General features: G+C 42.1%; 1 protein-coding gene and 1 long non-coding RNA gene across 2 annotated transcripts; one reads left to right on the top strand and one right to left on the bottom strand.

The window, feature by feature from the left end:
• Window positions 1–1257: 1257 nt before the first annotated feature.
• On the top strand, window positions 1258–6809 carry LOC119316639. Its single transcript, XR_005153126.1, has 2 exons — window positions 1258–1352; window positions 6049–6809. It is a non-coding gene; the product is annotated as an uncharacterized LOC119316639 (long non-coding RNA).
• Window positions 1926–6267, bottom strand: LOC119316638 (U-box domain-containing protein 52-like). Its single transcript, XM_037590999.1, has 8 exons — window positions 6060–6267; window positions 5296–5378; window positions 4856–4977; window positions 4580–4762; window positions 4054–4363; window positions 3832–3933; window positions 3314–3730; window positions 1926–3023 (listed from the first exon to the last, which is right to left on the bottom strand). The coding sequence occupies exons 1-8, from the start codon at window positions 6265–6267 to the stop codon at window positions 2256–2258; spliced, it is 2193 nt and encodes a 730-aa protein (XP_037446896.1). The 3' UTR covers window positions 1926–2255.
• Window positions 6810–22287: the final 15478 nt, after the last annotated feature.

Consider the following 22287-nt stretch of genomic DNA (forward strand, 5'->3'; position numbering starts at 1 on the left):
TATGTCTCGATCTTTTCCATCACATGATGCTTGCCAACTAGAGAATAAATAGAGTGGAACCCGGGATGAACATTATTGACTCTTGCATAAAGGTAAATATAGAAAAGTAAAAGATAGACCCTTCGCAGAGGGAACCAGAGATTGTCATGCGCTTTTTACTTTTGGATGTGTAAACTCGTAATGAAAAGGAATGTCACTTTATATTGCCACTTATCATAGCAACCTTTATCATGCAGTCCGTCGTTTTTATTTCTTCATCATCACAAATTCGTACATATCTTATTCTTCTAATAAAAGATCATACATATTTAGGAGCAGTTTTTATTATTTTATGCACCGCTGACAACTTACTTGAAGAATCTTATTCAATTCATAGATAGATATAATGGACTCTCATGACAAAAGACTGGGTTTAAGGATTTTGGATGCACAAGTAGTATCTCTAGTTAGTGAGAATTTTGGCTAGCAAAAGATCCTAAGCAAAGCACCACATGTTACAGGATCCATGACAATATAACTTCTATGTGAATATAAGCAATTAGGGCTGCAAACGAGTCGAGTTCGAGCGAGTTGGAGTTGGGTCAGCTCAACTCATATTAAAAGTCGAGCGATTTCAAACTAAGTGAAGCTCAAGACCGAGCCGTGGAGCATAACTCGTGCTCAGCTTGCAATGATCTCGAGTTGATCTCAAGCTAGTTTCGAGTTAAATGAGAAGGTAAAAACTATAACTTTTATGTTGATTATTCCAACTAGATAAGGTTCAACACGGGGTATGAAAGCACTAAAGAAATATTATTCCAATCATGACGATGACGATATAAATTTTGTCAAAGTAGTTTGACTTATTCTCTCATAACCGTAAATCTAGTATCAAAATAATCATATAATTGAAAAAACAAATTATCGGTCAAAGATCATAAAGGCCTAAATCTTCTCTGCACTTAATTAAGTTTTCATGTTTGCTAGTAAATAAAATGAAAAAAATAATGAAAAACATAGATGATAATAAATTATCTTATTTCCATTTAATATATGACATGATCATTTAATATAATGATATTATGTTGAGCCATTCAGCTAAAATTGAGTGAACTAGTATTGGCTTAAGATCGGCTCATTTCTCGATCGAGCTACATAAAGTATTCAAACTCAGCTCGTTTATTTTCGAGTCAATCAATCTTAAATTGAGCTAAAAAAAACTGAGTTGATCTCGAGCAGCTCGTGAGTCTCGAGCTTTACTTGCGGTCCTACTGTTGGCTGAAAGCCTGAAACCGGTGGACCCAAAGAGTCTTCGCCCCGCCTCGCGGGAGCCATGGCCAGGCGCTCGGCCGCCGCTCGCCTGGATCCTTCCGGTAGGTCACCCCCCACCCACTCGCGCCCCCCTTTCCCTTGGCCTACTAGCATTCAATCCTTTCCCCTCTGACCCGTTAGCCTTGGTTTCGTCGGGCGCTGCGGTGTGGCCTGGCCAGGCCTTGGCGCCACCATAGGTCTGGGTTGGGGGTGGGGGAAGTGAGCGCATGGTTCCACTCCACCGGTGCAGAGGCCATGGTTCTGTGGTCTTCGGTCTCTATTTGTTCATGGGCAACTGGATTTACACGGTGTTACATTTTCTTTCACATTTAATCAGCTCTGCTAGCTCCTGCTTTGGCGACAATGGGCAATCCACTTTCTTCATTCAACATGCCCCACTTTTCTTCCACAATATTTTGAGACCTTATGCATATCTCGTTTACATACCCAACAGTATGCACCAGAAGAAGTAATTAAACAACTTTGTTCAATTGCTTTGGATTACGTCATAACTGCTAACTAAACAACTTTGTTCAATTGGTTTGATTACGTCATAACCGCTAACTCTTCGTCATGCTGTTGATTGTGGTGAGAAATTTTCTCAAGGACCTTGTGTGGTGACCTGGTGATCGATGAAAAATAGAGGCAAAACATAGTTGAAAACTTGAGGCTGCTTTTACAACTTGTTATTTTTTGTATGTTACACACAAGCATTGCCTCGAGTTTCCTTTACACGCTCCTCTTCTCCTACATGCTAATAACCTCTTCTGGTTTTCCAAAAGTCCGAGACTATGTTGGCCTCTTCATTGCCTGCTGCAATGCAATCCATGTTCATATCATCTCAGTCAGGATATGAGCAGAGCAAAGGCAGCAGTGCCTTTTTTCCAAGGCTTGGAAGGCAGCTCTCCTGTCTGTCTGTATGTACATGCTTGACTTTCCAGATTACAACCATGGAAGATTCATTCTTATGGCGACGATACATCATCATTGTTGAAACTGTATGAAGTCGCGCTCGAGTAGCTCGTGTTGCTGACCTGGGCAGCTTCATACTCCTGTCCAAGAGTCCGCAGCCTGTTCAACTCTGGCAAGATTTCTTTTCCGAGATCTGGCCGGTCCTTCTTCCGTAGCTCCGCACATTTCAAAGCCAGCTGCGCGAACGCCAAGGCCTCTTCTACTGGCCAGTCTGTCACCGTCGGGTCAAGTACCTCCTGGAAGGCTCCTTTCTCTATGGCATGCTCGACTTGGTGCGTGAGGCCCATGGGGGACCTGGCTGTGATGATCTGGAGCAGCAGGATTCCGAACGAGTATATGTCGGACTTGGTGGTCAGCATGCCCGTCTGCTGGTACTCAGGGTCTATGTAGCAGAATGTGCCGGCTGTGGACGTCATCCTGTACTGTGTGACTTCAGCTATGGACTGTGGCACCAGCCTCGCGAGGCCGACGTCACTGATCTTGCTGACGAAGTTGTGGTCGAGGAGGATGTTTCCGGGCTTCAGGTCTCGGTGGACAAATGGTTCTGGCTTCGCCTGGTGGAGGAAGAGAAGGCCGGTAGCGATGTCTGCGGCGATCCTGAAGCGGATGTTCCATGGGATTGGTTTGGTGTTGCCTCTTCTGCAGAGCCGGTCCTCTAGGCTTCCGTAATCCATGTACTCGTAGACCAGGCAGCCATACTCCGGGCATGCTCCGAGCAACAGGACCATGTTTGGATGCCGCATGCTGCTAAGTATTTCAATCTGCAAAGTATTGATTAGCATGAGGTTGATCATGGCTTCATTTGCATAAAGTAAAATGCAGCTAAGGAGTCAATCGGTAAATTAGTTATCCTGAAACAAATAAAAGAAACCTGCTTCCTGATGCCGAACATATATTTATTGCCAGTAAAAGAGAAGGAATATGCATGGTGTTTATATGGCTCTAGTAATATGCAAATACTGAAAGCAGCCCTGAATAGACTGACAAATAATGAAACTGTAACTGCATAACTATGAAGGTCTTATGATTTGTAATGCTGTATTGTATTTACCTCTTGCTGAAACTGTCTCCTCCCCTGTGATGCGTCTGGTCTTAGGATTTTAATAGCGACATTAGTATGATCCAATACAGCTTTATATACTGGTCCATATCCACCTTCGCCTATCTTGAGTGCCCTGTCAAACTTATGCGTGGCGGCTTCTATATCATCAATGGAATACCTCCTGTACCGGGGATCCGTGTCCGATGCTCTCCTTCTCTCCTCGAACTCGCGCTTTGCCTTCCATTCTGCTCTCAGTCTCTTCTGCGCCTCGAGCTCTGCAATTTTTTGGGCAGCTTCTGCCGCCTCCAGCGCAGCTTTGCACTTTGCCTTCTCCATTTCAACAAGCGCAAGAGCTTCTTCTTCTGAACTCCTTAGTTCTTGGTACAATTTAGACTCTTCCACCTTCATCTGGGACAGCTGAGCCGCCTGCAGTTATTATTTATTTCATTATATCAACAGAGTTTGGTCGGTTTAGGAACTGCTTGACGTTATACTCAGGTCCATCTATTTTCATGTATAAACATTACCTTCTGTTTCGCGTCAATTGCCTCCTTACATGCGGAGTTATACATTTCCATTGTCTGCTTCAGCTCTAGTCTCAGTCGTCTCATTTCAGCTTCTACATCCTTCTGCATTCATGTGAAACAAAATATGAGAATTTATGATCCAGTACCTAACAACTTCAAATCAATGTCCAGCTTGCAAACTTTTGATCCACTGTAGCAACTTAATGGTTACAATGCTCTTACCCCGGCTGAACTTAGGCTTTCCAAGGATGCATATGATGATAGCTCCAGAGATTCACCATAGTCCAGAGAATTTAACTCCATGCTCATGGGAAAATCAACGTCATCTGAAAAGGAGCTGCGAGTCACGGAGGGCCTTGGTGGTGCAATGAAGTCGATGTAGTCGTCGAAATCCTTTTGAGGTGCTTGCCTTCCAGAGAGGAGATTCCTATCTTTTGTCGGGACCTTTGCATAGCCAGATAACCGGTCTACCGATGTTCTACTTGTCCTCGGTGACGATGGGTTAGAAAACTTTCTCCATTCTCTTGATGATCTATTATACAAAATGAGATATTTCTTACATCCACATTGCCTAGGCATTTAATTAAACATATGGATGCTAACTGCTGAAGGTAAGCATAGCGACCAACTGACCATCTAATGAGTAAGTTATTTTTTAACCGTATAAGTGAATTTCTGCTGACCATTTAGCTTCAGGAACATGCTTTGTATTTTATCGAAGTGCTATGTATCTTCTTCACAAACTTACCTTGGGAATGCATCGGGTTCGATGTTTGGTTGGGAGTTTTGCTTCGGAGGGAGAGTAGTAAAGGGTGCCGGAGCTTTGGCTGCCTTCACTTGGATGGCCTTCCCTTTATGTATTACATGCACTGTGCAATAATCAGGCGCCATCTTCATCAAGCATGTTGGCACATCAGGATTTCTAAACCTTCTGCATGGTGTAAAGTCCATGCCTGTGTTCAGTATAGGTATATATCAAAGGTATGTAATGGTGCATAATCATGGAGTATGGATGGGTAGGTACCTGATGAATGTGTTCCTAGTGGATGCTCCAACTACGATATCGGTGATGGCATGACCAGTAGCATAATCAATTATTGCTTTGGAGATATCATTGCCATCCAAGATAACCTCATTTAGATGCATCTGCGATTTGCAGTGGCAGTATGTCAGTATTACTTGTGTTATTTGATTCTATTTGCTTCGTCTTGTTATTATTATTATTATTATTATTATTATTATTATTATTATTGTTATTATTATTATTATTATTATCCTCCTCCTCCTCCTCCTGTCGTAGTACCAAAACGTTTTTATTTCAAGAATCCTTGGTATGTCTCAGCTCTTATAGATATCTCACCCTAATGTTTTTTTATGTCTGCTCTGCTATAGCGGTATGCCAATTTGAGCTAACATCTACCAATATGCGAGAAGGCAGTGTTCTAGCATTCAATTGACACTCACCCCTTTACGAGCACAGTAGCCTCTGTATGAGATAAACAGTTGTGACATCTCTGCATCTGTGTCAACTCCGCGGCCTGCTTCCCCTGTTAATGTGGCCATACCAAAATAAATTAGAGCAAGTGTTGAAAAGTTAAACCATGTTAAATAGGAGAATAAAATCTTTACCAGTCGCCTAATATGTACTCCCTCCCTCCGGAAATACTTGTCATCAAAATGGATAAAAGGGGATGTATCTAAACGTATTTTAGTTTTAGATACATTTCTTTTTATCCATTTTGATGACAAGTATTTTCGGACGGAGGGAGTAATCAATAGCTGCAGGGACTAGTGAATATGAACAAGTGTTACAACTACGCAGTAAGTTAAATTCATTTTGGAACAACACAATCTGCATCATCCTACTAGGCGATGCGCCTTTTCTCGTGTCTGGTATATTTTCGTACAAAATAGCTGTAGAATGTGATAGTGTAGCATTATCTGTTCATCACATGATGACATTATGCACATAACATTGTCACAGAATAACGCCGATCTTGGAAATTGGATGTTTTGTTTGTCATCTATAAAGTTATTGCTACCTCATCGCCAAACCTGCTATTTTAGGTAAATTGGTCTACTGTGATGGTGAACAGATTACGAAAATACAGGTGGAAACTGAAGACCCTAGCAATCATAACTTCAGCCAGCCTGATTTTGACGGCGTTCAGATGTAGGAAAAGGTCTCTTCTGATTTTCATTTCTTTTTTCATGCAGATACCTCTTACCATAAAGAGCAAGACCGGTCTGTGTACTTTGGTTGATCCTGACATGGACCAACTGGAGGGTGCTCCCCCTGGCCATGAGCCGATCCACCGCCCATTTTGCCGCTTGCTGGCTGTTCTTGTCCCGGTCGACGGCCACGATGGTCGAGATGTCCTTCCCGGCCTCGGGCTCCCCGCTGTGCGACGCTGTGGAGAATGCCGAGAGGTACATTTCTCAGCTCTCCGACCAACCAACGAAGCGAGCGAGCGACCGACGGGAGGGAGAGAGAGACAAAAGGGGAATTTTGTCCCTCCTCCCCCTTTGCTTATCTCTCCTACCCTGCCTGGCCGGGGTCTCCTCGTCCCTTGCTGTCGCGACCGAACCCGGCCGAAACCGCGATGTTGTTTTAGGGAGCTTGTGTTTGTTTTTTGCCAAGTTTGGACGCAGTGTGGTCGTGAGGATTTTCTTAATTTTCTGTGGCTCCTGTTTCCCCGCTTCTTAAGCAAGGGGTGTAGGCGGGAGGACACATGTTCAATGCCACCTTTCTGCTTGTTTCTAAGAATAGCGGCAGGTGACAGACAGGGGTGTCGCCAGGCGCTAGCTGAGTTTCCTTTAAAGGCCTCCTTTGGTTTAGCTGAGTTTCCTTTAAAGGCCTCCTTTGGTTTGGTTTATAGTGTAGAAAAATTATAGGAATAGAAAAGTCATTGAAAATAAGATGACATGTATCTCAAATCCTATAAATAGAAATATGAAAGGAGATGTTCTTTGGTTCACATCATAGGAGTTTTTACGTTTAGTTTAGGCTAATGTTTATTTTCCTATGATATATGGAGGATAGGAAGAATCTTTTCATAGGAATAGAATTCTATTCCTACAAACCAAATGGGTTTAAAGAAAATTTTCCTATAGAAATCCTATCCTATGAAATTTCTACATAATTCCTTCAAATCAAAGGAGGCCTAAATTTCCTTTCTGAATCTCCTATGCACATTTTGCTAGTATAACAAATCTGCAGCCCTGTTTTAGTTTGGGTTTAATTCCATGAGAACCAGCTCCCTATCCCCAGAGTACAAACTTCGCATCCGCCTGACTGAATTGCTAGCACCTGTTCGATCCAACGAGAAGCCAACTGAACTCCCATCATGTCCTTTTTACACATGTCAGTGAGACGGGATGAAAACACTCGGTCAAACTGAACTATGCAAAAAGTTTGAACTTTAGATACTTCGGTCACTCCGGATGAAAACGGATCAGTTGCTCTGAGTAGTGCTGATCTAAGCACTTTTCACACTTCGGTGTCACCTACGGAAACTGTTCGCAAATTCCAAATGAATCTTAGTAGGCAACAAAAGGTTGACAAGTGCTCATTGATGAGACCGATTGGCCAACTCAGTCAGACCGAAAATTAGGGTTTAGGACAAGGTCTATATCATGATGGCTCGGTGAATCTGGTGTATTTTGGTTCAATGAGTTTGAGGATAATGATGGGTTTTGATATAGTGAGAAGTTGTGAAGTAGTATGAGGCTTTTGAAGTTTGATCTTTAAGCACTTGAGAAATGAACTCATCATCTCAACCTCATCCCCCTTTTGATAGTATTGGCATACCTATGGACTCAATGTGATCTATGTTCACTTAAACATAAATGAAGTCTCCAAGCTTGATCTAACACTTGTCCTTAGCATTTTGAGGGGTCCATTTCCACTTCCCTTATTGTACCTATCTTGAACTTTCATGAAATATACTCAAGAATAACGTTAGTCCAATGATATGTATGTTGACATGAATTATCAAAACCATCAAGAGATTATGTGTGATTTCAATTAGGAGGATTAAATCTAACTAATCTAGCTAGTTCATGAGTTACGTGATTACATTCCCTATGATTGCGCTAAAAATGATATGGGTGACTTTTAAAACATGAAATAATAGTAATCGATTTCTGGTCTACGGGTGAACTTCTAGAAGACTGGCGATGCTGATTCGGTGCACGACAGATCAGGTGAAATTGATAAATAGCCTGTTGGAATACACGACCGGGTCGTTTCCATATAAGTACCTCAGCCTACCCTTGAGCATTCGAAAGATGGCGTCAGCTCAGTTCCAATACTTGGTGGATCAACTCCAAGTTGCCAACCTGGCACGGCCTCTCGCTACCCAACCCAAGAGTGGGCGGCTACTGTTGGCGCGGTCGGTACTTTGTACTGTACCAATTCCCACGTTAATGGCCATGGAGCTACTCCCTCCATAAAGAAATATGAGAGCATTTACATTACTAAAATTCTCTTATATTTCTTTATAGACGAAGTACCTGCGAAGACACTGATGTCCTTAGAGACGATCTGTCATGGTTTCCTATGTTGCGCAAAGAGAGATGCTCATGGTGGTAAATGCTCAGTGGCCTAGGAGTTGGTCTACGCCTCCAAATGGGCTGGTGGACTGGGCATCCCCAACCTAAGGTGGCCCAACAATGCCTTGTAGGCCTGATGGCTTTGGTTATGCCGGACTAATCAAGAATGTTTGTGGAAAGAATTCGACATCTTGGTAACTGACAATGCGAAGGCTATCTATCAGGCAGCAACGATTGCAACTCTTGGTAATGGCAACAACATTCTCTTTTAGGAGAGATAGATGGCTTCATGGATGCCGGATTCAGGATTTATGATAGAGGCGAAGGTGTCCCGTTTTTCGATGAGATGATAACTATCGTTCTCGGTGGAGTAGACTTTAACGATCGGACTACAACATACAAAGACGTCGCGCCTTAGCAATCGCTAAACCAACTCCGAGAGGTTATTGACCACGCCGGAGCACGATCAACCTGACCATAAGGGCCTTTTTCCTACACGCAAATGAAGAACAAGGAGAAACTGAGATTGCAATATGGATATTGCAAACTTAAGAGAAAAGCTTTATGATCAAAGTGGGGTTCTGAAACGTCTTGGCCTGGTCATTGGACACAAACGAAGTACGCGTTTTGCACTATAGCAAACTTTAATCTAAACAAAATCCAAGTCTAAAACGATGCTCTAAGGGTTGTATTAATAGGGAGACAGAGGGGAATTTGGTCCACCCTTGGCAAGGTGGGACTAAATTCTGTCCTAAATCGTCTTCCCTATTAATACAGACTCTAAAAACAACCTATTAAGTGTATTTCAAAAATACATGGGCCTGACCCAAAAATAAGGTGGTGTAGCACCTATATTAAGCTATGGGCGAAATTTATGAAAGACCATCTTGTATATTTCGTCCATGTCCTTGTATGTCATCATGGTGGCTCCAAAGTGCTAAAAACTCCACTGGAAACTCCGTTTTTGTTCCCCTTGCGCGCGCCATCTCCTCCATGCTTGATCATGCTCCAATGTTCATCCTTCTTGACCATGCTTGGCCCTTCATTTCTAAGCAAAGCAAATGTATCCAATTTAGGCATCATCATATTCTCATGAACATTAGAATCATTACCAAGAAACTAAATTACCTAGTAATTTAATTGACATGCCCGAGCTCTTGTAATTGATCTAGTATATGTAGCAGCGGGGGTTGTGGGTTTAACTGTATTATTGATGCCCTCATCATCTCCCCTTCTTGAATTAAAGTCATCTTCGATGGAAGCTCATATTCCTCACCCACATAAGGCTTCAAATCTGCAATGTTAAAAGTGGGACTAACCCCAGAATTTGAAAGGTAGCTCAAATTTGTATGCATTATCATTATTTTCTCTAACACCTTAAAAGGACCATCATCACGTGGCATCAGCTTTGACTTGCTAAATCAGGAAACCTATCTTTGCGTAAATGTAACCAAACAAGATCTCCAGGTGCAAAGACAACATGTTTTTGCCCTTATCTCCAGCAAGTTTGTATTTAGCATTCATATGCTCAACGTTTTCTTTTGTTAACTCATGCATTTTCAAGATCAATTCAACACGTTGTTTATCATCAAAATTAACCTTCTCCGAGGATGGAAGAGGCAACAAGTCAATACGTGCACGAGGTAGGAAACCATAAACAATTTCAAAAGGGCACACCTTAGTAGTAGAATGCAATGAATGATTTTTAGGAAATTCAATATGAGGCAAGCATTCCTCCCATATTTTTAGGTTATTCTAAACAACCCTAAGCATAGTAGACAATGTTCTATTGACTACTTCAGTTTGTCCATCAGTTTGGGGTGACATGTAATACTAAAAAGCAATTTCGCCCCCAACTTAGCTCATAATCATCTCCAAAAGTGGCTAAAAAATTTAGTATCACGATCTGAATCAATAGTATTTGGCACACCATGCAAGTGAATAATTTCACGAATGAACAAATCAACAACATTAGCATCATCATCACTTTTATGACATGGTATGAAATGTGCCATTTTCAAAAATCTATCCACAACAACAAATATGCTACCCTCCCCTTCTTTATTCGAGGCAATCATAAAACAAAGTTTATAGATATGTCCTCCCATGGAACACTATGAACAGGCAAAGACATATATAAACCATGAGGATTGACTCGTGACTTAGCTTTTTGGCATGTGGTGTAGCGAGAAACAAAAGGTTCAACATCCCGTCTCATCTTTGGCCAAAAGAAATGTGTAGCAAGTACATTCTTGTCTTCTTCACGCTAAAGTGTCCCATTAATCCTCCTTCATGCGCCTCCTGCAACAACAAAAAACGAACGGAGCTAGCTGGAATGCATAGCTTGTTAGCACGAAACACAAATCAATCATTAATGATGAACTTTCTCCATGTTCTTTCTTCTTTACAATTCTGCATTACATCTTTAAATTCACCATCATGCACATATTGATCTTTGATGGTCCCCAAACCAAACATTTTAAAGTCAAGTTGTGAAAGCATAGTATAGCGATAAGACAATGCATCAACAATAACATTTTCTTTACCCTTCTTGTGTTTAATGACATAAGGGAAAGTCTCAATGAATTCAACCATTTAGCATGTCTACGGTTCAATTTTACTTGACTTTTAATATGTTTCGAAGATTTATGATCAGAATGTATAACAAATTCTTTGGGTCATAAATAATGTTGCTGTGTTTCTAAAGTCCGAACAAGAGCATATAATTCTTTATCATAAGTAGAATAGTTCAGACTAAGCCCACTCAAATTTTCAGAGAAGTATGCAACATGTTTACCATCTTGTAATAACACACGTCCTAATCCAATTCCACTAGCATCACATTTAATCTCAAAAATCTTATTAAAATCAGGAAGTTGGAGTAAAGGAGTATGTGTCAACTTATCTTTCAATATCGTGAAGACTTCTTCCTGTGCGGTGCCCCAAAGAAAGGGCACATCCTTCTTTGTAAGCTCACTGAGATGTGCAACAATGGTGCCGAAATCTCTCAAAAATGCCTATAGAAACTAGCGAGGCAAAGAAAACTCTCTACTTGTGTGATCGTTTTGGGCTGCGGCCAACTCTCAATAGCTTCAATCATGACTTTATCAACTTTAATTCCCCGTGGAGTAACAACATAGCCAAGAAAAGATACTCGGTCGGTGCAAAAGGTGCACTTCCAAAGGTTACCAAACAAATGTGTATCACGTAAAGCAATGAAAACAACACGTAAATGTTTCAAATATTCCTCCAAAGATCTGCTATAAATCAGTATATCATCAAAATAGACTACCAAAAATCGTCCAATGAAAGCATGTAAAACTTCGTTCATTAATCTCATGAAAATGCTAGGTGCATTAGTTAACCCAAATGGCATGACTAACCACTCATATAATCTAAAATTAGTTTTAAATGTTGTTTTTCATTCATCTCCCAATTTCATACGAATTTGACGGTATCCTGCTACTTGTGAGCTGCGTTGGGATTTCCTCGAAGAGGAGAGGATGATGCAGTACAATAGAGATAAGTATTTCCCTTAGTTAAGAACCAAGGTTATCAATCCTGTAGGAGAACCACACAACACCTCATTAGTAGTAACTACACACAAGATAACAAATCCTTGCACCCAATGTGAACAAGGGGTTGTCAATCTCTCGACGGCTACTTGCAAGATTAAATTGTATGGTGATAGATAGATAGATCGAACAAAAATATAAAATAAATAAAGAAAGAAAAATTGTAGCAAGGTATTTTTGGTTTTAATACATGATAGAAAATAGACCCGAGGGCCATAGTTTTCACTAGAGGATTCTCTCTTGAAAATAACATACGGTGGGTAAACAAACTACTGTTGGGCAATTGATAAAAAAACAAATAATCATGACGATATCCAAGGAAATGATCATTATATAGGCACCACGTCTGAGACAAGTAGACCGCGAAACAATTTTACATCTACTACTATTACTCCACACATCGGCCTCTATCCAACATGCATCTAGAGTATTAAGTTCATAAAGAACGGAGTAACGCCTTAAGCAAGATGACATGATTTAGAGAAAGAAAAGTCACGTATGAATAAACCACATCTTTTTATCCTTAATGGCAATAATATAAATACGTGTCATGTCCCCTTCTGTCACTAGGATTGAGCACCGCAAGATTGAACCCATCACAAACCACCTCTCTCATTGCAAGAAAAAATCAATCTAGTTGGCCAAACCAAATCAATAGATTGGAGTTACAAAGCTATAACAATCAAGCATAAAAGTGTTCAGAGAAAACTCAAATAATATTCATGGATAAATCTGATCATAAACTCACAATTCATCGGATCCCAACAAACACACCACAAAAAGTCATTACATCGAATAGATCTCCAAAAACATCGAGGATAACATTGTATTGAAGATCAAAGAGAGAGAAGAAGCCATCTAGCTACTAGCTATGGACCCATATGTCTGAGGTAAGCTACTCACGCATCATCGGAAGGGCAGCAAGGTTGATGTAGATCCCCTCCGTGATCGATTCCCCCTCCGGCAGAGTACCGAAGAAGGCCTCCAGATGGGATCTTGTGGGAACAGAAACTTGCGGCAGCAGAAAAAGTATTTCGGGTGACTCTCTGATGTTAGTGGAATATTTGAGAATTTATAGAGGCGGAATTAGGTCAAGAGGTGCCCTAAGGGGCCCAAAATCCTAGGGGGTGCGCCCCCCGAGCTTGTCGCTCCCTCGTGGCTCTTCATGAAGGAAATATGCTCTAGAGGCAATAATAAAATTATTATTTTATATTTCCTTATTCATGATAAATGTTTATTATTCATGCTAGAATTGTATTGACCAGAAACCTTAATACATGTGTGAATACATAGACAAACACTGAGTCCCTAGTGAGCCTCTACTTGACTAGCTCGTTGATCAAAGATGGTTAAGCTTTACTAACCATGGACATGAGTTGTCATTTGATAACGGGATCACATCATTAGGAGAGTGATGTGATCGACATGACCCATCCGTTAGCTTAGTATATTGATCGTTCAGTTTTTATTGCTATTGCTTTCTTCATGCCAAATACATATTCCTTCGACTATGAGATTATGCAACTCCCGAATATCGGAGGAATGCCTTGTGTGCTATCAAACGTGACAACGTAACTAGGTGATTATAAAGATGCTCCACAGGTATCTCTGAAGGTGTTTGTTGGGTTGGCATAGGTCGAGATTAGGATTTGTCACTCCGAGTATCGAAGAGGTATCTCTGGGCCCTCTCGGTAATGCACATCATAAGAATTCTTGCAAGCAAAGTAACTAATGAGTTAGTTACAAGATGATGTATTACGGAATGAGTAAAGAGACTTGCCGGTAACGAGATTGAACTAGGTATGAAGATACCGACGATCGAATCTCGGGCAAGTAACATACCGATGGACAAAGGGAATAACATATATTGTCATAACGGTTCGACCGATAAAGATCTTCTAGAATATGTAGGAGCCAATATGAGCATCCAGGTTCTGCTATTGGTTATTGACCGGAGAGGTGTCCCGGTCATGTCTACATAGTTCTCAAACCCGTAGGGCCCGCACGCTTAACATTCGATGACGATTTTGTGTTATATGAGTTATGTATTTTGGTGACCGAATGTTGTTCGGAGTCCCGCATGAGAGACATGACAAGGAGTCTCGAAATGGTCGAGAGGTAAAGATTGATATATAGGACGATGGTATTCGGACACCGGAAGTGTTCCGGGGGTATCGGGTACATATCGGGTCATCGGAAAGGGGTTCCGGGCACCACCGGCAAAGATATGGGCCTAATGGGCCAAGAGGGGAAACGCAACAGCCAACAGGGGCTATTGCGCCCCTCATATGGGCCGCACCAGAGGGGAAGGAAAAGGGGGAGAGAGAAGGAAGGGGAGGGATTCGGCCTCCCCCTTCCTTCCCTCCTCCCTCCTCTTTCCTTCCCCGTCCGGTGAAAAAGGACGGGGGGGCGAATTGGACAAGAGCCCCAAGTAGGATTCCTCCTACTTGGGGCGCCCCCTTGGCTGCTCCCTCTCCCTCCCACCTATATATATGAGGGGGAGGCGCCTAGAACACACATCAACATCTGTTAGCCATGTGCGGCGCCTCCCTTCACAAATTACACCCTCGGTCATATTCTCGTAGTGCTTAGGCGAAGCCATGCGCGGATCACATCACCATCACCGTCACCATGCCATCGTGCTGACGGGACTCATCTACTTCCTCGACACTTTGTTGGATCAAGAGTTCGAGGGACGTCATCGAGCTGAACGTGTGCAGAACTCGGAGGTGCCGTACGGTCGGTGCTTGATCGGTCGGAACAAGAAGAAGTTTGACTACATCAACTGCGTTGTCAAACGCTTCCACTTTTGGTCTACGAGGGTACGTAGCCACACTCCCCCCTCTCGTGATGCATAGCAACGAGAGGGGAAGAGTGTTGTCCACGTACCCTCGTAGACCGTAAGCGGAAGCGTTATGACAACACGGTTGATGTAGTCGAACGTCTTCATGAGCCGACCGATCCTAGTACCGAAAGTACGACACCTCCGCGATCTGCACACGTTCAGCTCGGTGACGTCCCACGAACTCTCGATCCAGCTGAGTGTCGAGGGAGAGCTTTGTCAGCACAACGGCGTGATGGCGGTGATGATGATGCTACCGGAATGGGGCTTCGCCTAAGCACCGCTACGATATGACTGAGGTGGATTATGGTGGAGGGGGGCACCGCACATGGCTAAGGGATCAATGATCAACTTGTCTATCTATGGGGTGCCCCCTCCCCCTGTATATATAGGAGTGGAGGAGGGGGGAGGGCTGGCCTCCTAGGCGTGCCCAAGGGGGGAGTCCTACTCCCGATGGGAGTAGGATTCCCCCTTCCCTAGTTGGAGTAGGAGAGGGAAGGAAGGGGGAGAAGGAAAGAAGGAAAGGGGGGCCGGCCCCCCTCCCAATTCGGATTGGGCTTGGGAGGGGGGGTGCCCCCACCTTGGCCGCCTCCTCATCCTTTCCACTATGGCCCATTAAGGCCCATTGACTCCCCAGGGGGTTCCGGTAACCCCCTGGTACTCCGGTATATGCCCGAACTCTCTCGAAACCTTTCTGATGTCCAAACATAGTCATCCAATATATCGTTCTTTATGTCTCGACCATTCTGAGACTCCTCGTCATGTCCGTGATCACATCCGGGACTCCGAACTACCTTTGGTACATCAAAACACATAAACTCATAATACCGATCATCACCGAACGTTAAGCGTGCGGACCCTACGGGTTCGAGAACTATGTAGACATGACCGAGACACGTCTCCGATCAATAACCAATAGCGGAACCTGGATGTTCATATTGGCTCCCACATATTCTACAAAGATCTTTATCGGTCAAACCGCATAACAACATATGTTGTTCCCTTTGTCATCGGTATGTTACTTGCCTGAGATTCGATCGTCGGTATCTCAATACCTAGTTCAATCTCGTTACCAGAAAGTCTCTTTACTCGTTCCGTAATGCATCATCCCGCAACTAACTCATTAGTCACATTTCTTGCAAGGCTTATAGTGATGTGCATTACCGAGAGGGCCCAGAGATACCTCTCCGATACTCGGAGTGACAAATCCTAATCTCGATCTATGCCAACTCAACAAACACCATCGGAGACACATGTAGAGCATCTTTATAGTAACCCAGTTACGTTGTGATGTTGTGTAGCACACTAAGTGTTCCTCCAGTATTCGGGAGTTGCATGATCTCATAGTCATAGGAACATGTATAAGTTATGGAGAAAGCAATAGCAACAAACTAAACGATCATCGTGCTAAGCTAACGGATGGGTCAAGTCAATCACATCATTCTCTAATGATGTGATCCCGTTAATCAAATGACAACTCATGTCTATGGTTAGGAAACATAACCATCATTGATTCAACGAGCTAGTCAAGTAGAGGCATACTAGTGACACTCTGTTTGTCTGTGTATTCACACATGTACTAAGTTTCCGGTTAATACAATTCTAGCATGAATAATAAACATTTATCATGATATAAGGAAATATAAACAACAACTTTGTTATTGCCTCTAGGGCATATTTCCTTCAGTCTCCCACTTGCACTAGAGTCAATAATCTAGATTACATTGTAATGATTCTAACACCCATGGAGTTTTTTTGCTGATCATGTTTTGCTCATGAGAGAGGCTTAGTCAACGGGTCTGCAACATTCAGATCCGTATGTATCTTGCAAATCTCTATGTCTCCCTCCTTGACTTGATCGCGGATGGAATTGAAGCGTCTCTTGATGTGCTTGGTTCTCTTGTGAAATCTGGATTCCTTTGCCAAGGCAATTGCACCAGTATTGTCACAAAAGATTTTCATTGGACCCGATGCACTAGGTATGACACCTAGGTCGGATATGAACTCCTTCATCCAGACTCCTTCATTTGCTGCTTCCGAAGCAGCTATGTACTCCGCTTCATACGTAGATCCCGCCACGACGCTCTGATTGGAACTGCACCAACTGACATCTCCACCATTTAATAAAAATACGTATTCGGTTTGTGACTTAGAGTCATCCGGATCAGTGTCAAAGCTTGCATCAACGTAACCGTTTAGGACAAGCTCTTTGTCACCTCCATAAACGAGAAACATATCCTTAGTCCTTTTTAGGTATTTTAGGATGTTCTTGACCGATGTCCAGTGATCCACTCTTGGATTACTTTGGTACCTCCCTACTAAACTAATAGCAAGGCACACATCAGGTCTGGTACACGTCATTGCATACATGATAGAACCTATGGCTGAAGCATAGGGAATGACTTTCATTTTCTCTCTATCTTCTGCAATGGTCGGGCATTGAGTCTGACTCAACTTCACACCTTGTAACACAGGCAAAAACCCTTTCTTTGCCTGATCCATTTTGAACTTCTTCAAAACTTTATCAAGGTATGTGCTTTGTGAAAGTCCAATTAAGCATCTTGATCTATCTCTATAGATCTTGATGCCCAATATATAAGCAGCTTCACCGAGGTCTTTCATTGAAAAAATCTTATTCAAGTATCCTTTTATGCTATTTAGAAATTCAGTATCATTTCCGATCAATAATATGTCATCTACATATAATATCAGAAATGCTACGGAGCTCCCACTCACTTTCTTGTAAATACAGGCTTCTCCAAAAGTCCGTATAAAACCATATGCTTTGATCACACTATCAAAGCGTATATTCCAACTCCGAGAGGCTTGCACCAGTCCATAAATGGATCGCTGGAGCTTGCACACTTTGTTAGCACCTTTTGGATCGACAAAACCTTCTGGTTGCATCATATACAACTCTTCTTTAAGATATCCATTAAGGAATGCAGTTTTGACATCCATTTGCCAAATTTCATAATCATAAAATGCGGCAATTGCTAACATGATTCGGACGGACTTAATCATCGCTACGGGTGAGAAGGTCTCATCGTAGTCAACTCCTTGAAGTTGTCGAAAACTTTTTGCAACAAGTCAAGCTTTGTAGACAGTAACATTACCGTCAGCGTCAGTCTTCTTCTTGAAGATCCATTTATTCTCTATCGCCTGCTGATCATCGGGCAAGTCAACCAAAGTCCACACTTTGTTCTCATACATGGATCCCATCTCAGATTTCATGGCCTCAAGCCATTTTGCGGAATCTGGGCTCATCATCGCTTCCTCATAGTTCATAGGTTCGTCATGGTCAAGTAACATGACCTCCAGAATAGGATTACCATACCACTCTGGCGCGGATCTTACTCTGGTTGACCTATGAGGTTCAGCAGTAACTTGATCAGAAGCTTCATGATCATCATCATTAGCTTCCTCACTTACTAGTGTAGGGATCACTGGAACTGATTTCAGTGATGAACTACTTTCCAACAAGGGAGCAGGTACAATTACCTCATCGATTTCTACTTTCCTCCCACTCACTTCTTTCGAGAGAAACTCCTTCTGTGGAAAAGATCCATTCTTAGCAACGAATATCTTGTCTTTGGATATGTGATAGAAGGTGTACCCAACCGTCTCCTTTGGGTATCCTATAAAGACACATTTCTCTGATTTGGGTTTGAGCTTATCAGGTTGAAGCTTTTTCACATAAGCATCGCAGCCCCAAACTTTAAGAAACGACAACTTGGGTTTCTTGCCAAACCACGGTTCATAAGGTGTCATCTCAACGGATTTAGATGGTGCCCTATTTAACGTGAATGCAGCCATCTCTAAAGCATAACCCCATAACGATAGAGGTACATCAGTAAGAGACATCATAGATCGCACCATATCTAGTAAAGTACAATTACGACGTTCGGACACACCATTACGCTATGGTGTTCCGGGTGGCATGAGTTGCGAAACTATTCCGCATTGTTTCAAATGAAGAACAAACTCGTAACTCAAATATTATCCTCCACGATCAGATCCTAGAAACTTTTATTTCTTGTTACGATGATTTTCCACTTCATTATGAAATTCTTTGAACTTTTCAAATGTTTCAGACTTATATTTCATTAAGTAGATACACCCATATCTGCTCAAATCATCCGTGAAGGTGAGAAAATAATGATATCCTCCGCGAGCCTCAATGTTCATTGGACCACATACATCAGTATGTATGGTTTCCAATAACTCTGTTGCTCGCTCCATTGTTCTGGAGAATGGAGTTTTAGTCATCTTGCTCATGAGGCATGGTTCGCAAGTATCAAGTGATTCATAATCAAGTGATTCTAGAAGTCCATCAGAATGGAGTTTCTTCATGCGCTTTACACCAATATGACCCAAACGGCAGTGCCACAAATAAGTTGCACTATCATTATCAACTCTGCATCTTTTGGCTTCAATACTATGAACCTGTGTATCACTACTATCAAGATTTAGTAAAAATAGACCACTCATCAAGGGTGCATGACTGAGGGAGTCCTGGATTAGGGGGTCTCCGGACAGCCAGACTACATCCTTTGGCCGGACTATTGGACTATCAAGATGCGAGATTGAAGACTTCGTCCCGTGTCCGAATGGGACTCTACTTGGCGTGGAAGGCAAGCTAGGAAATACGGATATGTATATCTCCTCCTTTGTAACCGAACTTGTGTAACCCTCGGCCCCTCCGGTGTCTATATAAACCGGAGGGTTTAGTCCGTAGGACAAGATACAATCATACCATAGGCTACTGCTACCTCTTGAGCACTGCGTTGGTTTTCCCCGAAGAGGAAGGGATGATGCAGCAAAATAGCGTAAGTATTTCCCTCAGTTTTTGACAACCAAGGTATCAATCTAGTAGGAGGCTACGTGCGAGTCCCTCGTACCTGCACAAAACAAATAAATCCTCGCAACCAACGCAAATAGGGGTTGTCAATCCCTATAAGGCCACTTACGAGAGTGAGATCTGATAGATATGATAAAGATAATATTTTTGGTATTTTTGTGATAAAGATGCAAAGTAAAATAAAGGCAAAGTAAATAACAAAGAAAATAACTAAGTAGTAGGAGATTAATATGATAAAGATAGACCTGAGGGCCATAGGTTTCACTAGTGGCTTCTCTCGAGAGCATAAGTATTCTACGGTGGGTGAACAAATTACTGTTGAGCAATTGACAGAATTGAGCATAGTTATGAGAATATCTAGGTATGATCATGTATATAGGCATCACGTCCGAGAGAAGTAGACCGACTCCTGCCTGCATCTACTACTATTACTCCACTCATCGACCGCTATCCAACATGCATCTAGAGTATTAAGTTAAAAACAGAGTAACGCCTTAAGCAGGATGACATGATGTAGAGGGATAGACTCATGCAATATGAAGAAAACCCCATCTTGTTATACTCGATGGCAACAATACAATATGTGCATTGCTGCCCCTACAGTCACTGGGAAAGGACACCGCAAGATTGAACCCAAAGCTAAGCACTTCTCCCATTGCAAGAAAGATCAATCTAGTAGGCCAAACCAAACTGATAATTCGAAGAGACTTGCAAAGATAACCAATCATACATAAAAGAATTCAGAGAAGATTCAAATATTATTCATAGATAGACTCGATCATAAACCCACAATTCATCTGTCTCAACAAACACACCGCAAAAAGAAGATTACATCAAATAGTTCTCCACAAGAGAGGGGGAGAACATTGTATTGAGATCCAAAAAGAGAGAAGAAGCCATCTAGCTACTAACTATGGACCCGTAGGTCTGAGGTAAACTACTCACACTTCATCAGAGGGGCTATGGTGTTGATGTAGAAGCCCTCCGTGATCGATGCCCCCTCCGGCGGAGCTCTGGAACAGGCCCCAAGATGGGATCTCATGGATACAGAAAGTTACGGCGGTGGAATTAGGGTTTTGGCTCTGTATCTGATCGTTTGGGGGTACGTAGGTATATATAGGAGGAAGGAGTACGTCGGTGGAGCAACATGGGCCCACGAGGGTGGAGGGCGCGCCTGGGGGGGTAGGCGCGCCCCTACCTCGTGGCCTCCTCTTTTCTTTCTTGACATAGGGTCCAAGTCTCCTGGGTCTTGTTTGTTGAGAAAATCACGTTCCCGAAGGTTTCATTCCGTTTGGACTCCGTTTGATATTCCTTTTCTTCGGAACCCTAAAACAGGCAAAAAACATCAATTCTGGGCTGGGCCTCCGGTTAATAGGTTAGTCCCAAAAATAATATAAAAGTGGATAATAAAGCCCAATAATGTCCAAAACAGTAGATAATATAGCATGGAGCAATCAAAAATTATAGATACGTTGGAGACGTATCAAGCATCCCCAAGCTTAATTCCTGCTTGCCCTCGAGTAGGTAAATGATAAAAACAGAATTTTTGTTGCGGAGTGCTACTTGGCATACTTTTAATGTAATTCTTCTTAATTGTGGTATGAATATTCAGATCTGAAAGATTCAAGACAAAAGTTCATATTGACATAAAAATAATAATACTTCAAACATACTAACTAAGCAATTATGTCTTCTCAAAATAACATGGCCAAAGAAAGTTCATCCCTACAAAATCATATGGTTTAGTCATGTTTCATTTTCATCACTCAAGAATGCTCTTATCATGCACAACCCCGATGACAAGCCAAGCAATTGTTTCATACTTTAGTAATCTCAAACCTATAAAGCTTCATGCAATATATGAGCGCGAGCCATGGACATAGCACTATGGGTGGAATAGAATATAATGAGGGGGGTTATGTGGAGAAGACAAAAAAGGAGAAAGTCTCACATCAACGAGGCTAATCAATGGGCTATGGAGATGCCCATCGATTGATGTTAATGCAAGGAGTAGGGATTGCCATGCAACGGATGCACTAGAGCTATAAATGTATGAAAGCTCAACAAAAGAAACTAGTGGGTGTGCATCCAACTTGCTTGCTCACGAAGACCTAGGGCACTTGAGGAGGCCCATTGTTGGAATATACAAGCCAAGTTCTATAATGAAAAATTCCCACTAGTATATGAAAGTGACAAAACAAGAGACTCTCTAACATGAAGATTAAGGTGCTACTTTGAAGCACAAGTGTGGCAAAGGATAGTAACATTGTCCCTTCTCTCTTTTTCTCTCATTATATTTTTTTGGGCCTTCTCTTTTTTATGGCCTTTCTCTTTTTTTCTTTTCTTTTTTCTTTTTTTGGGCCTTCTCCTTTCTATGGCCTTTTCTCTTTTTTTCCTCACTTGGGACAATGCTCTAGAAAATGATGATCATCACACTTCTATTTATTTACAACTCAATGATTACAACTCGATACTAGAACAAAAGATGACTCTATATGAATGCCTCCGGCGGTGTACCGGGATATGCAATGGACCAAGAGTGACATGTATGAAAGAATTATGAACGGTGGCTTTGCCACAAATACTATGTTAACTGCATGATCATGCTAAGCAATATAACAATA

This window comes from Triticum dicoccoides, chromosome 6A (assembly GCF_002162155.2).
Source record: "Triticum dicoccoides isolate Atlit2015 ecotype Zavitan chromosome 6A, WEW_v2.0, whole genome shotgun sequence".
NCBI lineage: Eukaryota > Viridiplantae > Streptophyta > Magnoliopsida > Poales > Poaceae > Triticum > Triticum dicoccoides.